Source organism: Mobula birostris, chromosome 12 (assembly GCF_030028105.1).
Source record: "Mobula birostris isolate sMobBir1 chromosome 12, sMobBir1.hap1, whole genome shotgun sequence".
Lineage (NCBI taxonomy): Eukaryota > Metazoa > Chordata > Chondrichthyes > Myliobatiformes > Myliobatidae > Mobula > Mobula birostris.
Window position 1 is genome coordinate 7,907,170 of NC_092381.1, and position 16,467 is coordinate 7,923,636.

At 45.5% G+C, this 16,467-nt stretch overlaps 1 protein-coding gene across 1 annotated transcript in view; it reads left to right on the plus strand.

Annotated features, from left to right (window-relative positions):
• The window catches only part of ttll7 (tubulin tyrosine ligase-like family, member 7), a 214,661-nt gene that overhangs the window by 43,712 nt on the left and 154,482 nt on the right, over positions 1 to 16,467 (plus strand). The window contains exon 2 of the mRNA XM_072274584.1: positions 12,081 to 12,200. Coding sequence (XP_072130685.1) covers positions 12,176 to 12,200 — 25 coding nt within the window. The 5' untranslated portion in view covers positions 12,081 to 12,175. The remainder of the gene's footprint in view (positions 1 to 12,080; positions 12,201 to 16,467) is intronic.

Consider the following 16,467-nt stretch of genomic DNA (forward strand, 5'->3'; position numbering starts at 1 on the left):
TTCAACAGAACGCCAGTCATTCAGGCATGCTATCTTGGTCTTTTTTAGTACAGGGACAATGGTGGATAATTTGAAGCAGGAGGGCAGTCTACACTGGGAGAGGGAGAGATTAAAAATGTCTGTAAACACACCTGCCAGTTGTACTGTGCACATCCTGAGTACTCACCCTGGGATGCCGTCCGGTCCCGCAGCCTCGTGACTGTCCATTCGTTGGAAACATCTGCGTACCTCAGCCTCAGAGATGAGGTTTGCTTAGCAGTTAGCGTGACACTGTAACAACTCGGGGCGTTGGAGTTCGGAATTCAATTCTGTCTTCAGGCTCCTGTACCTCCTCCCTGATGCTAGTAACGAGAAGAGGGCATGTCCCACATATTGGTCCTTAAGGATGGATGCTGCCTTCTTGAGGCGTCGTCTCTTAAGGATATCCTCGATGGTGGGACGGGCTGTGCTTGTGATGGAGTTGGTCAGCGATGTGGGTAATCACAGTGTGGTACAGCACCAGGGACCCAATGCTGTCTCTGTGGAGTTTGCATGTTCTCCCTGTGATCATGTAGGTTTCCCCCGGGGTGTTCCAGTTTCCACTCTCCTCCCGAAACGTGCGAGTTGGTAGGTTAATTGGCCCCTGTAGCTGAAAAGTAGATTCCAGAAGATACAAGGGACTGAAGATGAAGAAACACACAAAATGCTGGAGGAACTCAACGGCTCACAGAGCATCTGTGGGGGGAAATGGACAGCCAACATTTTGGGTCAAACGTAGGTGTGATCACAAAGGAGGCACGACAGAGCCTGTATGTGTACATTTGTGTAGATTCAGCCTGTCATCTAAAGCTTTGACAAACTTCTATAGATGCACAGTGGAGAGTATCCTGACTGGTTGTATCACAGCCTGGCACGGAAACACCAATACCCAGGAATGGAAAGGTCTACGGAAAGTGGTGGTTACAGCCCAGGCAAAGCCCTCCCCACCATTGAACACATCAATGAGGAGCACTGCCACAAGAAAGCAGCATCCATTATTAAGGACCCCCACCATCGAGCCCAAGCTCTCTTCTCACTGCTGCCATCGGGAAGGAGATACAGGAGTCTCAGGTCCCACACCACCAGGTTCAGGAACGGTTATTACCCCTCAACCCTCAGACTCCTGAACCCAAGGGGATAACTTCACTCGCCTCAATTCTGAACTGATTCTACAACCTATAGACTCACTTACAAGAAATCTGTAACACATCTTCTTCTTCTTCTTATTTTTTTGCACAATTTGTCTTCTTTTGCACATTGGTTGATCAGTCTTTATGCATAGTTTTCCATAAATTCTATTGCACTTATTTTCCTGTGAATGCCCGCAAGAAAATGAATCTCAAGACTGCATATGGTGACAAACATGTATCTTGATAATTAATTTCCTTTAACTTTGCCCATCATCAGGGCTAGAAGAGGGAGAGAGAGGTGGGCTGGAGCACATCGTGGGGGTGAGGGGAATGATAGACAGGAGAGAGTGGGAATGATGTCAGAAGCTGGGAGGGGACTGAGGGGAGGAAGGCACAAAGGGCCGAAAGGTGATGGCATCTGATTGGAGAGGACGGTGGAGCATGGAACCATGGCAAGGAGGGAACCAGTGGGGGGTGGGGAGGAGTGAAGGGCAGATGGGAGGAAGGGAAAAGTGGTGATGGGGTCCTAGTCGATCAGGAGGAGAGAGAGCAAAAGAGAAAGGTGGGAAAAGGGACAGAGGGGGAGTAACAATCATTTTGTGCTCCTTTACATTCGTGTACTGAAGAAAGACAATGAACAACCTTGAATAGAATCATAGAACACTACAGCACAGGGACAGGCCCTTCGGCCCATTGAGTCTCTACTGAACCATTAACCTGCCTAGTCTCATCCACCCGCTCCCAGGCCATAAGCAATCTTAAATCCTGATGTTCGTGTCACCAGGTTGCAGACATCACAAGAAGAATATGAGGTGATGATGCTGATGACATAGGGAAGGAAATTGCTGGGAATGCAGAGAGAATAAAAATAAACAGGATTAATGTGGGCTTAGCAACGAAGGTGAAGTAAATGAGTGACTGACGGCCAGTGCACACTGTCCAAATCAGGTTTAATATAACTGGCGAATGTATGTTGTGAAATTTGTTCTTATGCAGAGTGCAGTACGGTGCAATACATGATAAAATTATAAATTACAGTAAGTGTATAGTATATAAAAATTAAATTGAGTGAGGCCTCTGGTTGGGGTTGACCATGGATGTCGTGTCCTAGCTTTCTAGATACGCAAGCCAGGGTAGTACGATATGGAGAGCAAACTGTTCCCCATGTAGCAGGCTTCCCTTCTCCATGCATCTGGTGAACCCAAAGGAACAGCAGAGACCAATACAGTTTGGTACCAGCAGCATCGCAGGAGCTGCCAGTCAGCGTTGAACTCAATGTAGGACTGCCTCAGGGACTCCCAATTCCAGATGTTTCCCTTAGGATTTACTCCCAAAGCCTTCCCCATGAGTGGGTTTAGCCTCAAGGCAGCGAAGGTATGGGATAAGAGTTTCCCTTCTCCTAGATGAGCTGCCAGTCACAGCTAATGAGCCCCATCTGCCTGAAGTGACTGGGTTTAAGGCACCAGTAACCCATCTTTGCCCTTCCCCTTCAGTAGATACAGTTAGTTGCTAAGCCACACGTGAAGGACAGGAGCTGGACTTCGTTGTCAGAGGCTATTTGAGACACACACTGTTGGGATTACTTAATAGGTAGTGGGAGCTTGTCCCCATTACCACCCCTGGCTGTAACAACCTGAAGGAGCCTAAATTAAGAAAATAGTACAAAAAGAGAGAATAAAAATAAGGAGATAACGTTAATGGATTCATTGTCTGTTCAGAAATCTGATGATGGAGGGGAAGAAGCTGTTCCTGAGACATCGAACAACACACACAAAATACTGGAGCAACTCAGCACTTTGGGTGTGTTGCTGGGACTTTCAGCATCTGCAACTTGTCTCATCTTCCTGAAATGCTGAGTGTGTGTCTTCAGGCTCCTGTACCACTTCCATGATTGAGAAGAGGGCAGACAGAGGTACTTAATGATGATGCCACCTATTTGAAGCATTGCCTGTTGAAGATGTCCCTGATGGTTGGGGGGGGGTGGGTGTGGTGGTGCTGGAGTCAGTGCCCATGATGGAGCTGGCTGAGCTTACAACTTTCTGCAGCTTTTTCAAACCGGATAGTGACGCAACCAGTTAGAATGCTCTCCACTAGACCTGTTTGTGTTCTACACTTGCTATAACTCTATCATTTCCCAATAAGCATATATTCAGCAATTATTGTCTTTGAAAGGACTGTGTTTACGGATGCGTGTTTTGTGGAGTGCAGGATGTGTGGCGAATCAGCTGCCAGTCCGAATTATTTTCATCTCTGTTGGTTGGCAGAGGAATGTTGAGCTGTGCGGGTCAGGACACTCTTGGAATCAGTAAATTTGGACAGATGGGTCTTGGTTTAGTGCTCGTCTGAAAGGAAACACTTCCAGCAATTCCGTATGCTCAAACAGCCTCCTGCCATGCGAATCTCCACATTTCTTCACAGTCTGGTGCAATGGCCCAGGGACATAAGCTGTAGAGAGCAATGAACTCAGCCCAGTTCTTCAGGGGCACATCCTGCACTACCAGGTAGCTACATCTGTCTATCATTGATCCCCACCGTGCAGACCACGTCCTCTTCTCATTGCTACCATCAGACAGGAGGTTCAGACAGCTGAAGTCTCACACCACCAGGTTCAAGGACAACCACTTTCCTTCAATCGTTCCGTTCTTGAATCAACTAACATAAGACCATAAGATATAGGAGCAGAAGCAGGCCATTCAGCCCATCGAATCTGCTCCACCATTCAGTCATGGGCTGATCTAATTCTTCCAGTCATCCCCACTCCCCTGCCTTCACCCCATACCCTTTGATGCCCTGGCTAATCAAGAAGGTATCCAGCTCTGCCTTAAATGCATCCAATGACTTGGCCTCCACAGCCGCTCGTGACAACAAATTCCATAGATTTACCACCCTCTGACTAAAGTAATTTCTCCGCATCTCTGTTCTAAATGGACAGCTTTCAATCCTGAGGTCGTGCCCTCTTGTCCTAGAATCCCCTACCATGGGAAATAACTTTGCCATATCTAATCTGTTCAGGCCTTTTAACATTCACAATGTTTCTATGAGATCCCCCCTCATTCTTCTGAGCTCAAGGGAATACTGCCCTAGAGCTGCCAGACATTCTTCATACGGTAACCCTTTCATTCCTGGAATCATTCTTGTGAATCTTCTCTGAACCTTCTCCAATGTCATTATATCCTTTCTAAAATAAGGAGCCCAAAACTGCACACAATACTCCAAGTGTGGTCTTACGAGTGTCTTATAGAGCCTCAACATCACATCCATGCTCTTATATTCTATACCTGTAGAAATGAATGCCAAAATTGTATTCGCCTTTTTCACAACCGACTCAACCTGGAGGTTAACCTTTAGGGTATCCTGCACAAGGACTCCTAAATCCCTTTGCATTTTTGCATTTTGAATTCTCTTCCCATATAAATAATAGTCTGCCAGTTTATTTCTTCCACAAAGTGTATGACCAATAAAACCCTAATCACTAGAGTTTAGCAACACCTTGCACTGAAATTGATTTCTTTTTTTTTGTGCTAATTGTATTCTTTCTAGTAAAAATTGTCTGTAACTCATGTTTTCATAAGATCATCGACATGGGAGAAGAATAAGGCCATTTGGCCCATTGAATCTATTCCACCATTTCATCATGGCTAATCCATTTTCCTGCTCAGCCTCAAGCTCCTGCCTTTTCCCCATATCCCTGCATGCCCTGACAAATCAAGAATCTATCAACATCTGCCTTAAATATACCCAATGACTTGGTCTGCATAGCTGCCTGTGGCAACTAACTCCACAGATTCACCACTCTCTGGCTAAAGAAGTTCTTCCTCATCTCCATTCTAAAACGATGCCCCTCTATTCTGAGGCTGTGTCCTCTGGTCTTAGCCTCCTTCACCATAGGAAATAATCCTCTGCACATCCACTCTATCAGGGTCTTTCAACATTTGATAAGTTTTTGATTAGGTCACCCTTCATTCCTCTGAATTCCAGTGAGTAGAGCCCAGAGCCATCAAATGCTCCTGAGATAATAAGCCTTTTGAATTCCAGAATCATTCTCCTGAATCTCCTCTGAAACTTTTCCAATGTCAGCATATCTTTTCTTAGATAAGGGGCTCAAAGCTGTTCACAATACTCCACGTGAGGACTCACCAGTGCATTATAAAGTCTCAACATTACATCCTTGCTTTTATATTCTAGTCTTCTCAGAATGAATGCTAATGTTTCATTTACCTTCCTCACCAGATTCAACCTGCAAATTAATCCTCAGGGAATCCTGTACGGGGACTTCGCACCTCAGAATTTTTGAATTTCCTCTCCATTTAGAAAATCATCTACACTTCTATTTCTTCTACCAAAGTGCATGACCATACACTTCCCAACATGGCCACAAAGCCATCAATTCCATCATTCAAATCATTGACATATAACGTATAAAGAAGTGGTCCCAACACAGATCCCTGTGGAACACCAGCAGTCGCAGGCAGCCAACCAGAAAGTGCTCCCTTTATTTCCACTCTTTGTCTCCTGCAGCCTTATATGTGGCACCTGGTCAAAGGCCTTTTGAAAATCCAAATACACTGCATTAACCAATTCTCGTTTGCCTATCCTGCTTGTTATTTCTTCAAAGAAGTCCAACAAATTGGTCAGGCAAGATTTTCCCTTGAAGAACCAATGCTGTCTACGGTATTTTATCATGTGCCTCCAAGTACCCCGAAACCACAACCTTAAGAATTGACTCCAACATCCTTCTAACCACTGAGGTTAGACTAACTGGCCTATAGTTTCCTTTCTTCTGCTTCTCTCCCTTCTTGAAGAGTGGAGTGACATTTGCAATTTTCTATTCCTCTGGAACCATGCCAGAATCAATTGAGTCTAGAAAGATGATTAGTAATGCTTCCCCAATCTCCTCAGCCTCCTCTTTCAGAACTCTGGGGTGTAGTCCATCTGGTCCAGGTGACTTATCTACCTTCAGACCTTTCAGTTTTCCCAAGAACCTTCTCCCTGGTAACGGTAACTTCACGCACTTTGCCCCAGGCACTCTCGAATTTCCAGCATACTGCTGTTCCATTTGTGTTTTCTCGTGAATGCGGTGTATCTGAAGCTGTGTGTTTGCTCCAAGAAGTTCCTCACTGCATTCATGTACTCAGAGACAGAGAGCTGTACAATGCAGAACCAGACCCTTCAGCCTATCCAGTCTGTGCTAAACATTATTCTGTCTTTTCCCATCAACCCGTACCTGGACCACAGCTCTCCGTCCATGTATGATCCCAACTTCTCTTCAATGTCATGACATCACTTACCTTGGCAGCTTGCACCATGCTCTGAGTGAAGAAGTTACCCTTCATGTTCCCCTTAAACTTTTCACCTTTTGCCCTTAACCTATGACCTCTAGTTCTAATCTTAGTGCAAAACACCTGTTTACATTTACCCTATCTCCACTCCTCATAATTTTGTAAACCGGTATGAAATCTGCCCACACTCTTCTACACTTCAGCAAATGAAGCCCCAATCTATTCAATCTTTCCCTATAACTCAGGTCCTCAAGACCCAGCGACATCTTTGTAAATTTTCTCTGTACTCATTCAACCTTGTTTACATCTTTCCTGTAGGTAGGTGACCAAATCTGCACACAGTACTCCAAATTAGGCCTCACCAACATTTTATACAATCTCAACACAACATCCCAGTCTAACAAATTCAAGTCAAGTCAAGTTTACTGTCATTTAACTATATACTGTACATGTGGAGAGAACGTTTCTCCGGACCAGGGTGTAAAGCACTGTAGTAGACATAACACACAATAACTTGGGTAAGAGGGAATTAAATTTACAAACGAATTACACATAAACAAACAAAGTAAAGTGCATAAATTAAATATTGTAGGGTATTATCCGGTAACACTTCGAGTGTGATATAGCAAGGATTTCAGAAATCTAATAGCCCGAGGGAAGAAACTGTTTCTCATCCTGACTGTTCTTTTTTATATGCATCAGAGTCTCCTGCTGATGGAGAGAGTCAAAGAGGATGCTGGATGGATGGGTGGGATTCTTGATAATACTAAGAGCCTGTGTACACAGCGCTCCTGCTAAATGTCTCAGATGGATGGGTGGGAGGTGATATTGAGGGACCAGGTGAAGTCATCCATGATGTGAACTCCCAGGAACCTGGTGCATTTAACTCTCCCTACAGAGGAGCCATGTATTTGCAGAGAGGGATGGCTCACCTGCACCTTCCCAAAGTACACAATCATTTCCTTGGTCTTCTCCGTGTTCAGTTAAGTTAGATTTTTATTCAATTAATTTTTCGAACAATGAGTGGAAATGTCATAAACCTGCAAGAGTTTGTGTGTGTGTGTGTGTATGTGTGTGTGTGTGTGTGTATGTGTGTGTGTGTGTGTGTGTCTACCTACAGTATCTTTCTCTGGGTGACTGTGGATGTAAATGTTCAATGGGGAAAATAATTCTTCAGCAACATAGATGTGGGAAAAAGCCATTCAGCCCAATTGGTCCATGCTAGCCAAGGTTTCCTTTTAAGTCAGTCCCATTTGCCTGTCTTTAGCCCATATCCCCTGAAACCTATCGCATCCATGAATTTGTCCAAGTGACTTTTAAATATTGTTGATGTACATAGATCATTGATCATGACAGCACAGTACAGGCCTTTTGGCCCACTATGTTATGCTGACCTTTTAACTTGCTCTAAGATCAATCTAACCCAGGGGTTCCCACCTTCCATTGATCCCTTTGCTTAATGGTATTAGTCCAGAGCATAAAAAAGGCTGGGAACTCTGAGAATTCTAACCCTTCCCTCCCACATAACCCTCTAGTTTTCTATCATCTACGTGCCTATCTCAGAGTTTCTTAAATGTCTCTGATGTACCTGCCTCCACCACCACCCAGCAGTGCGTATCATACACTCAGCACTCTCTGTGTGTAAAAGAAAAGAAAAAATAATTACCTCTGAATTCCCACTATGCTATCCTTCAATCACCTAAAATTATGCCTGCTGGAATTAGCCATTTCCATCCAGGGTGGAAAATGTACATACCACAGCCACCTCCTCTGGCACCTGTTCCGTAAATGGACGCTCTCTGGGTGAAATATTCGCTCCTCTGGACCGTATTAACTCTCTCTCTCACCTGAAAACTCTGCCCTCTCGTTGGATGAAAGTATTCACTGCTTATGTGACCGATTCTACGTTTTACTGCTTCTGGACCCCTGGATGCTTGCTGCAGGATAAACAGGACAAGGTGATCAAGTTCAAGGTTATTGTCATCTGACTGCACATATACCCATTTATGACTTCTGTGGTTTGTAATGAGTTAAGCACAGTATAAAACGTCTCTTGTCCTGATCATTTCTGTGTCATTCAGCAGTTCTGTGTAAGTCCAATGGACAGATTTATAGGTTCTAATCAGGAGCTGTTACATTCGGGAAGCTGAAATCTCTGGAGAAATCAGGGCAGTGAGGATTAAACCATGGTTACTGGCCCAATGAGAATCTTCCCCTGCCAGGGCTTATCTGTACCATTATTTTATACACCATGTTATTATCACAATCCGTCTCCTCAAGTTTTACATTTTGTTTACTCGTTACAGTTTAGCTTGTCGGTGCTGCAAACCTACCTATTCATAGAATATATTGGACGCAGGAATACCATCACACTCAGATATAGAAGGATTCTTGATTGTCGATTCTGTAACAGTTTTGTTTGACCATTGAGGGTTGTAGCCCTGAGCTGAACCTCTGAATTTGGAGGACCGGTGGACCATGCTTAGTCTGGCCTCTGCCCTTTGACCTGTTTGGCATAGGTGACTCTACTGCTGATGTGGGGGGTGGAGGGGAGTGATGAGGCTGAGGGGTGGGGAGGACCGGGAAAAGGTTAAAGAGATTAGTTTTGTTTGTCTCATGTACCCTGAAACATCAAAACATAGAGTGAACTGTGGCATTTGTGTCAAAACCAACACAGTCCGAGGATGTGCTGTGGGCAGCCCACAAGTGTGGCCACACTTACTGAGAATGAAAGTATGAGGAGCGTTTGATGGCTCTGGGCCTGTACTCACTGGAGTTTAGAAGAATGAGGAGGGATCTCACTGAAACCTATCGAATATTGAAAGGCCTAGATAGAGTGGATGTGAAGAGGATGTTTCCTGTAGTGGGGGAAGTTTAGAACCAAAGGCTACCACCTCAGATTACAAGGATATTCTTTTAAAACAGAAATGAGGAGGAACTTCTTTAACCAGTTAACAGTGAGTCTGTGGAATTCATTGCAACAGATGACTGTGGAAGCCAAGTCATTGGGTATATTTAAAATGGAGGTTCGTAGGCTTTTGATTAATAAGGGTGTGAAAAGGTTATGGGGAGAAGGGAGGAGAATGGGTTGAGAGGGATAGTAAATCAGCCATGATGGAATGGTGAGCAGACTCAATGGGCTGAATGGCCTAATTCTGCCCCCATATCTTATCTTGATGTCTTCCAGCACCATCACAGCATGCCCAAAACTTTCTAACCTCTAACCCTCATCAAAGTTGCTGGTGAACGCAGCAGGCCAGGCAGCATCTCTAGGAAGAGGTACAGTCGATGTTTCGGGCCGAGACCCTTCGTCAGGACTAACTGAAGGAAGAGCTAGTAAGAGATTTGAAAGTGGGAGGGGGAGGAGGAGATCCGAAATGATAGGAGAAGACAGGAGGGGGAGGGATGGAGCCAAGAGCTGGACAGGTGATTGGCAAAAGGGATATGAGAGGATCATGGGACAGGAGGCCCAGGGAGAAGGAAAAGGGGGAGGGGAGAAAGCCCAGAGGATAGGCAAGGGGTATAATCAGAGGGACAGAGGGAAAAAAGGAGAGAGAGAGAAAGAATGTGTGTCTTGGCCCGAAACATCGACTGTATCTCTTCCTAGAGATGCTGCCTCTTGCCCATCTCTGGGTTTTCCCCCCCTCCCCCTTTTCCTTTTCCCTGGGCCTCCTGTCCCATGATCCTCTCATATCCCCTTTGCCAATCACCTGTCCAGCTCTTGTCTTCTCCTATCATTTTGGATCTCCCCCCCCCCCCACTTTCAAATCTCTTACTAGCTCTTCCTTCAGTTAGTCCTGATGAAGGGTCTCGGCCCAAAACATTGACTGTACCTCTTCCTAGAGATGCTGCCTGGCCTGCTGCGTTCACCAGCAACTTTGATGTGTGTTGCTTGAAATTCCAGCATCTGCAGAAGTGCTCGTGTTAACCTTTAACCCTTACGTCTTTGAGAAGTGAAGGGACGTAGGAGCAGCTGGAGGAATCCCACACAGTCACAGGGAGAACAGGAAATCATAGACTGAAATGTGTTGTTTGTGACAACCAAATCAGGGCAGTGAGAATTAAGACGTAGTTACTGTTCCAATGAGAAGCTCATCGTGCCGGGGGTGATCTGTACATCTTAGCATGTACAATGTCATTTTCACAATCTTGTCTCTTTTAATGTTTTACATTTATTTTACTTGTTACATTTTTATTTGTCAGCACTGGGAACCCTCCTATTCATGAAATATTGGACTCAGGAATTATGTGTGGTGTCTCCAGGCTTGTAGATTCAAAACTCAACATTCAAGATTCAAGATTGTTTAATGTCATTTTTAGTACACAAGTGTAAAGGGGAACGAAGTAATTGTTAAAAGATCCAATACGACACCAAGAAATAATACAGCAAGATAATTACAGTATAAAGTGGCACTAGACACAGGAGTGTGTGTACATAACGTGACTCTGACAGGAAATGGTGAAGTAGTGGTGGTTTGGGGTGTGGAGGGGTGGGTTAGTGGGTGGAGGTGTTGATCGGACTTGCTGCTTGGGGAAGAAAGTAACTGTTTTTAAGTCTGGTGGTCCTGGTGTGGATGCTATGTAGCCTCCTTGATGGGAGTGGGACAAACAGTCCATGAGCAAGGTGGGTGGGATCCTTCATGATGTTTCTGACCTGAGGTACATGGAGCTTAGGAAAATAGAGGGCCATGGGTAACCCAAGGCAATTTCTAAAGTAAGGAAGGGCCGAAGGGCCTGTATTGTGCTGTAGGTTTTCTATGTTTCTGCATACATGACGGTGATGGTGGGTAGGCTGATGCAGTTTGACTACCCATTGTTGAGCTTCCTGTCCCCCACAGCACAGTTTTCAAACCATGCAGTGACACGGCTTGTTAGGATTCTCCCTACTGCATGTATGTAGAGGTATGTAGAGTGACGTGAGTTTCGATGCGCATAGACCAGCTCTCCTCAGAAAGCAGAGGCACTGATGAGCTTTCCTGCTTGCGCAGGATGTGTTCTAGGATCATGAGAGATTGTGTGTGATGTACGCTCCCAGGAGATTGAAACTGCCACCCATGTAAAGAGAGGAGGGAGTTCTCCTGAAGTCAGTAACATCTCCTTTGTCCTGTTGATATTGAGGAAGAGGTTATTTGGCACCGAGCTGGATGGCAGGGCAGGGTGTGGGGTCAGGGTAAGTGCGGGGGGAGACCGGGAAGAAACTGCAGGTTGAGTTGGACAGGTTTTGGTGGTGGTGGGGGGGTTTAGTGAGCAGTTAGATGCCAGTGGGACATAATGGGAACAAAATACCAAATAGTGCAATAACAGGAAGCACTGGAGGAACTCAGCAGGTCAGGCAGCATCTATGGAAGGGAATAAACAGTCAACGTTTTGAGACAAGACCCTTCTTCAGGACAGAAACATTGACTGTTTATTCCTCTCCACAGATGCTGGCTGACCTGCTGGGTTCCTCCAGCATTTTGTGTGTGTTACTCTGGATTTCCAGCATCCGCAGAATCTCTTGTGTTGAGTAGGTCGGCCGATTGCTTCTCTGGAGCACGGTGCCCGGGTTCACGCTGTCAGGCTTGACATTCACCCCATGTGTAAGGAACAGTTTCTTTTTACCCAACGAGGGGAAATAAACGCTCCTCTCAACACCTGCCCTCCTTCTCAACAGAGACTGAACGCTGTTCTGGTACCATGACAGAAGATTAACCGTCGCCTTCCAGTGAGAGCAGGTCCAGTTCCCTCGATTTGGTCTGCTGCGATATCATGCCGTCCTTTCCCTTCGATGAAGGTAGGACTAAAACTTGTTCTATATTTTTAATTTTGTGGGTTCGTTAAAGGTTGCCATAGCCGGGAGAGGGTTGTAGTGGGGATAAGCTCCCCATACCTATTAAATGCTCCCAGTGGTGTGTATCTCAAATAGCCTCTGACAACTGTCCAACTCCTGGCCTTCACGTGTGGCTTAGCTGCTAAGAGGAGGAGAATTCTGATCTGAAATCTCCGCTGCCTTGTGGCTATACCGTTTCTGCGGACAGGGGAAGGGGCAGAAGCGGGTTACTAGCGCCTTAATGGCAGTCACATCGGGCAGATGGGTCTTGTCAGCCGTGGTTGGCAGCTCATCTCGGAGAAGGAAAACTCTGACCACAGACCTCTGCTGCCTTGTGGCTACACCCACTCATGGGGGAGGTTTTGGGAGTAAATACTGAGGGGAAAAATCTGGAGCTGGAGTCCCTTAGGCAACCCCACGTTGAGTACAACGCTGACTGGCAACTCCTGTGACGCTGCTGGTACCAAACTGTGTCGGTCTCTGCCGTTCCTCTGGACTCATCAGCCAGGTGGAGAGGGGAGCTTGTTGCATGAGCAACAGCTTGCTCTTCATATCGTACTGTCCTGGCTTGCGTACCCACATGTATATCATATTAGACAGCTAGGACGTAATATCCAAAGTCGACCGTGACCAGTGGGGCGGGGGGGGGGAGAGGGGGGCTTTAATATTGTACCAGGTGCTGAGCTCTGTAATTTTGGGAGCCTTGCTGTTCATGTATTCAGTGGCCCTGGTTTGGTGATTTTAAAACTGCTCCCCATCCTCTCCTAGCTGTCAGGTTTGTTGACCTGGTGCCTCCCATCCCATGATCCTCTCATATCCCTTTTGCCAATCACCTGTCCAGCTCTTAGGTCCATCCCTCCCCCTCCTGTCTTCTCCTATCATTTTGGATCTACCCCTCCCCGTCCCACTTTCAAATCTCTTACTATCTCTTCTTTCAGTTAGTCCTGACGAAGGGTCTTGGCCAGAAATGTTGACTGTACCTCTTCCTAGAGATGCTGCCTGGCCTGCTGCGTTCACCAGCAACTTTGATGTCTGTTGATTAAAAGTTCAATGTGTATTTCGAGGTTGTCCCATCCACTGGGGACATGCTGTAACAAAGTCAAAGGAGTCAAAATTCAAAGTTCAATGTTCAAAGTAAATTTGTTATCAAAGTTCATTTATGTCACCATATACCACCCTAAGATTCATTTTCCTGTGGGCGTAAACCAGTAAATCCAAGAACCGTAGGCAGTGGAGGGGCTTCGTGGTTTTGATGTTTCTATCATTCATTCTATGGGGTTCTTGTTTCATGGATGTCTGTGAAGAGTAAGAATTTCAGGTTGTATATTTATATATTCTCTGATATTAAATTGAACCATTTTTAATAGAATCAATGACTGCACCCAACAGGATGGACAGACAACCAATGTGCAAAAGCAAACAAACTGCAGAATACAAAAGAAAAATAAAGAGATAATAATAATAGAAAATAAATAAGCAATAAATATTGAGGGCATGAGATGGAAAGTCTGTGAAAGTCAGACTGTAGGTTGTGGAAACAGTTCAGTGATGGCATGAGTGAAGTTGAGTTTATTGTTGGCTACACAAGTACGTGTCTGTCCAGGTGTATCGAATAACTTACCTGCAGCAACGTCATCGACACAGAGCATCAGATATACAGAAAAACATAACCACAAATTATACAAGAAGGTATTGTGTGGATATTTGATTTATTATTGTTGCCACGGTAGCGTAGCCATTAGCCTGACACTGTTACAGCTTAGGGCATTGGAGTTCGGAGATCAGTCCTGGCGTCCTCTGTAAGGCATCTCTGAACGTTCTCTGCCCGGATTGTGTGGGTCTCTTCCGAGAACTCTGGTCTGCTCTCACTGTCCAAGGATGGACCGGTCAGTAGGGTAGTTGGTCGTTGTAGATTGTCCTGTGCTTAGGTAAGGGTTAAATCAGGGGTTGTTGGGGGTTGCTGGGCGGTGAGGCTCGAAGGGCTGGAAGGGCCTGTTACACTCCGTGTCACTAAATAAGCTGTTCAAACAGATCAGATCATTACACAGTGCATTGAGGTAGAACAAAGTAAAACAATAACTGCAGAATAGAGTGTAAGAGTTGTACAGAAAGTGTAGGCAACGCTGTCTTTTTGTGGCATTGACTTTCGAAGATGTTCTCAATGGTGGGGAGGCCAGTGCCCGTGATGGAGCTGACTGAGTTTACAACTCTCTGCAGCTTATTTCAGTCCTGTACAGTGGCCCCCCCCACTGCATACCAGACTGTGATACAGCCAGTTAGAATGCTCTCCACGACACATCTGTAGAAATTTGCTAGAGTCTTTGATGACATACCAAATCTCCCCAAACTCCTAATGAAACACAGCCTCCAGCATACCTTCTTTGTAATTATGTTGACAGATCCTTTGAGATGGTGATGACCTTCAGGAATATGAACCTGCTCACCCTTTCCACTGCTGATCGGTCAATGTGGTCTGGTGTGTGTTCCCTCCACATCCCCTTCCTAAAGTCCACAATCAATTCCTCGGTCTGACTGACATTGAGTGCAAGGTCGTTGCAACACCACTCAACCAGCTGGTGGATCTCACTCCTGTAGCCCTCTCGCCACCATCTGAAATTCTGCTAACAACAGTTGTGTCATCGGTAGATTTTCAGATGGCATTTGAGAATCAGGACAGTTTTGTTCGTTTGTTCGTATGTCGTGGGCGATCATGGTCTTTTGACCATTATTGGTCTTGACGAATTTTTCTACAGAAGTGGTTTCCCATTGCCTTCTTCTGAGCAGTGTCTTTACAAGATGGGTAACCCCAGCCATTGTCAATACTCTTCAGAGATTGTCTGCCTGGTGTCAGTGGCCACACAATCAGGATTTGTGATATGTACCAGCCGCCCATACGACCATCCACCACCTGCTCCTATGGCTTCACATGACCCTGACTGGGTGGCTAAGCAGGTGCCACGCCTTGCCCAAGGCTGACCTGCAGGCCAGTGGAGGGAAAGAGTGCCTCACATCTCCTCAACAGGTGAATTGATTATGGGGAGCAAGGGTATGGCAGACCAATTGAATAATTACTTTGGTTCTGTCTTCACTAAGGAGGACATAAATAATCTTCCAGAAATAGTAGGGGACAGAGGGTCCAGTGAGATGGAGGAACTGAGCGAAATACATGTTAGTAGGGAAGTAGTGTTAGGTAAATTGAAGGGATTAAAGGCAGATAAATCCCCAGGGCCAGATGGTCTGCATCCCAGAGTGCTTAAGGAAGTAGCCCAAGAAATAGTGGATACATTAGTGATAATTTTTCAAAACTCGTTAGATTCTGGACTAGTTCCTGAGGATTGGAGGGTGGCTAATGTAACCCCACTTTTTAAAAAGGAGGGAGAGAGAAACCGGGGAATTATAGACCGGTTAACCTAACGTCGGTGGTGGGGAAACTGCTGGAGTCAGTTATCAAAGATGTGATAACAGCACATTTGGAAAGCGGTGAAATGATCGGACAAAGTCAGCATGGATTTGTGAAGGAAAATCATGTCTGACGAATCTCACAGAATTTTTTGAGGATGTAACTAGTAGAGTGGATAGGGGAGAACCAGTGGATGTGGTATATTTGGATTTTCAAAAGGCTTTTGACAAGGTCCCACACAGGAGATTAGTGTGCAAACTTAAAGCACACGGTATTGGGGGTAAGGTATTGATGTGGATAGAGAATTGGTTAGCAGACAGGAAGCAAAGAGTGGGAATAAACGAGACCTTTTCAGAATGGCAGGCGGTGACTAGTGGGGTACCGCAAGGCTCAGTGCTGGGACCCCAGTTGTTTACAATATATATTAATGACTTGGATGAGGGAATTAAATGCAGCATCTCCAAGTTTGCGGATGACCCGAAGCTGGGCGGCAGTGTTAGCTGTGAGGAGGATGCTAAGAGGATGCAGGGTGACTTGGATAGGTTGGGTGAATGGGCAAATTCATGGCAGATGCAATTTAATGTGGATAAATGTGAAGTTATCCACTTTGGTGGCAAAAATAGGAAAACAGATTATTATCTGAATGGTGGCCGATTAGGAAAAGGGGAGGTACAGTGAGACCTGGGTGTCATTATACACCAGTCATTGAAAGTGGGCATGCAGGTACAGCAGGCGGTGAAAAAGGCGAATGGTATGCTGGCATTTATAGGGAGAGGATTCGAGTACAGGAGCAGGGAGGTACTACTGCAGTTGTACAAGGCCTTGGCGAGA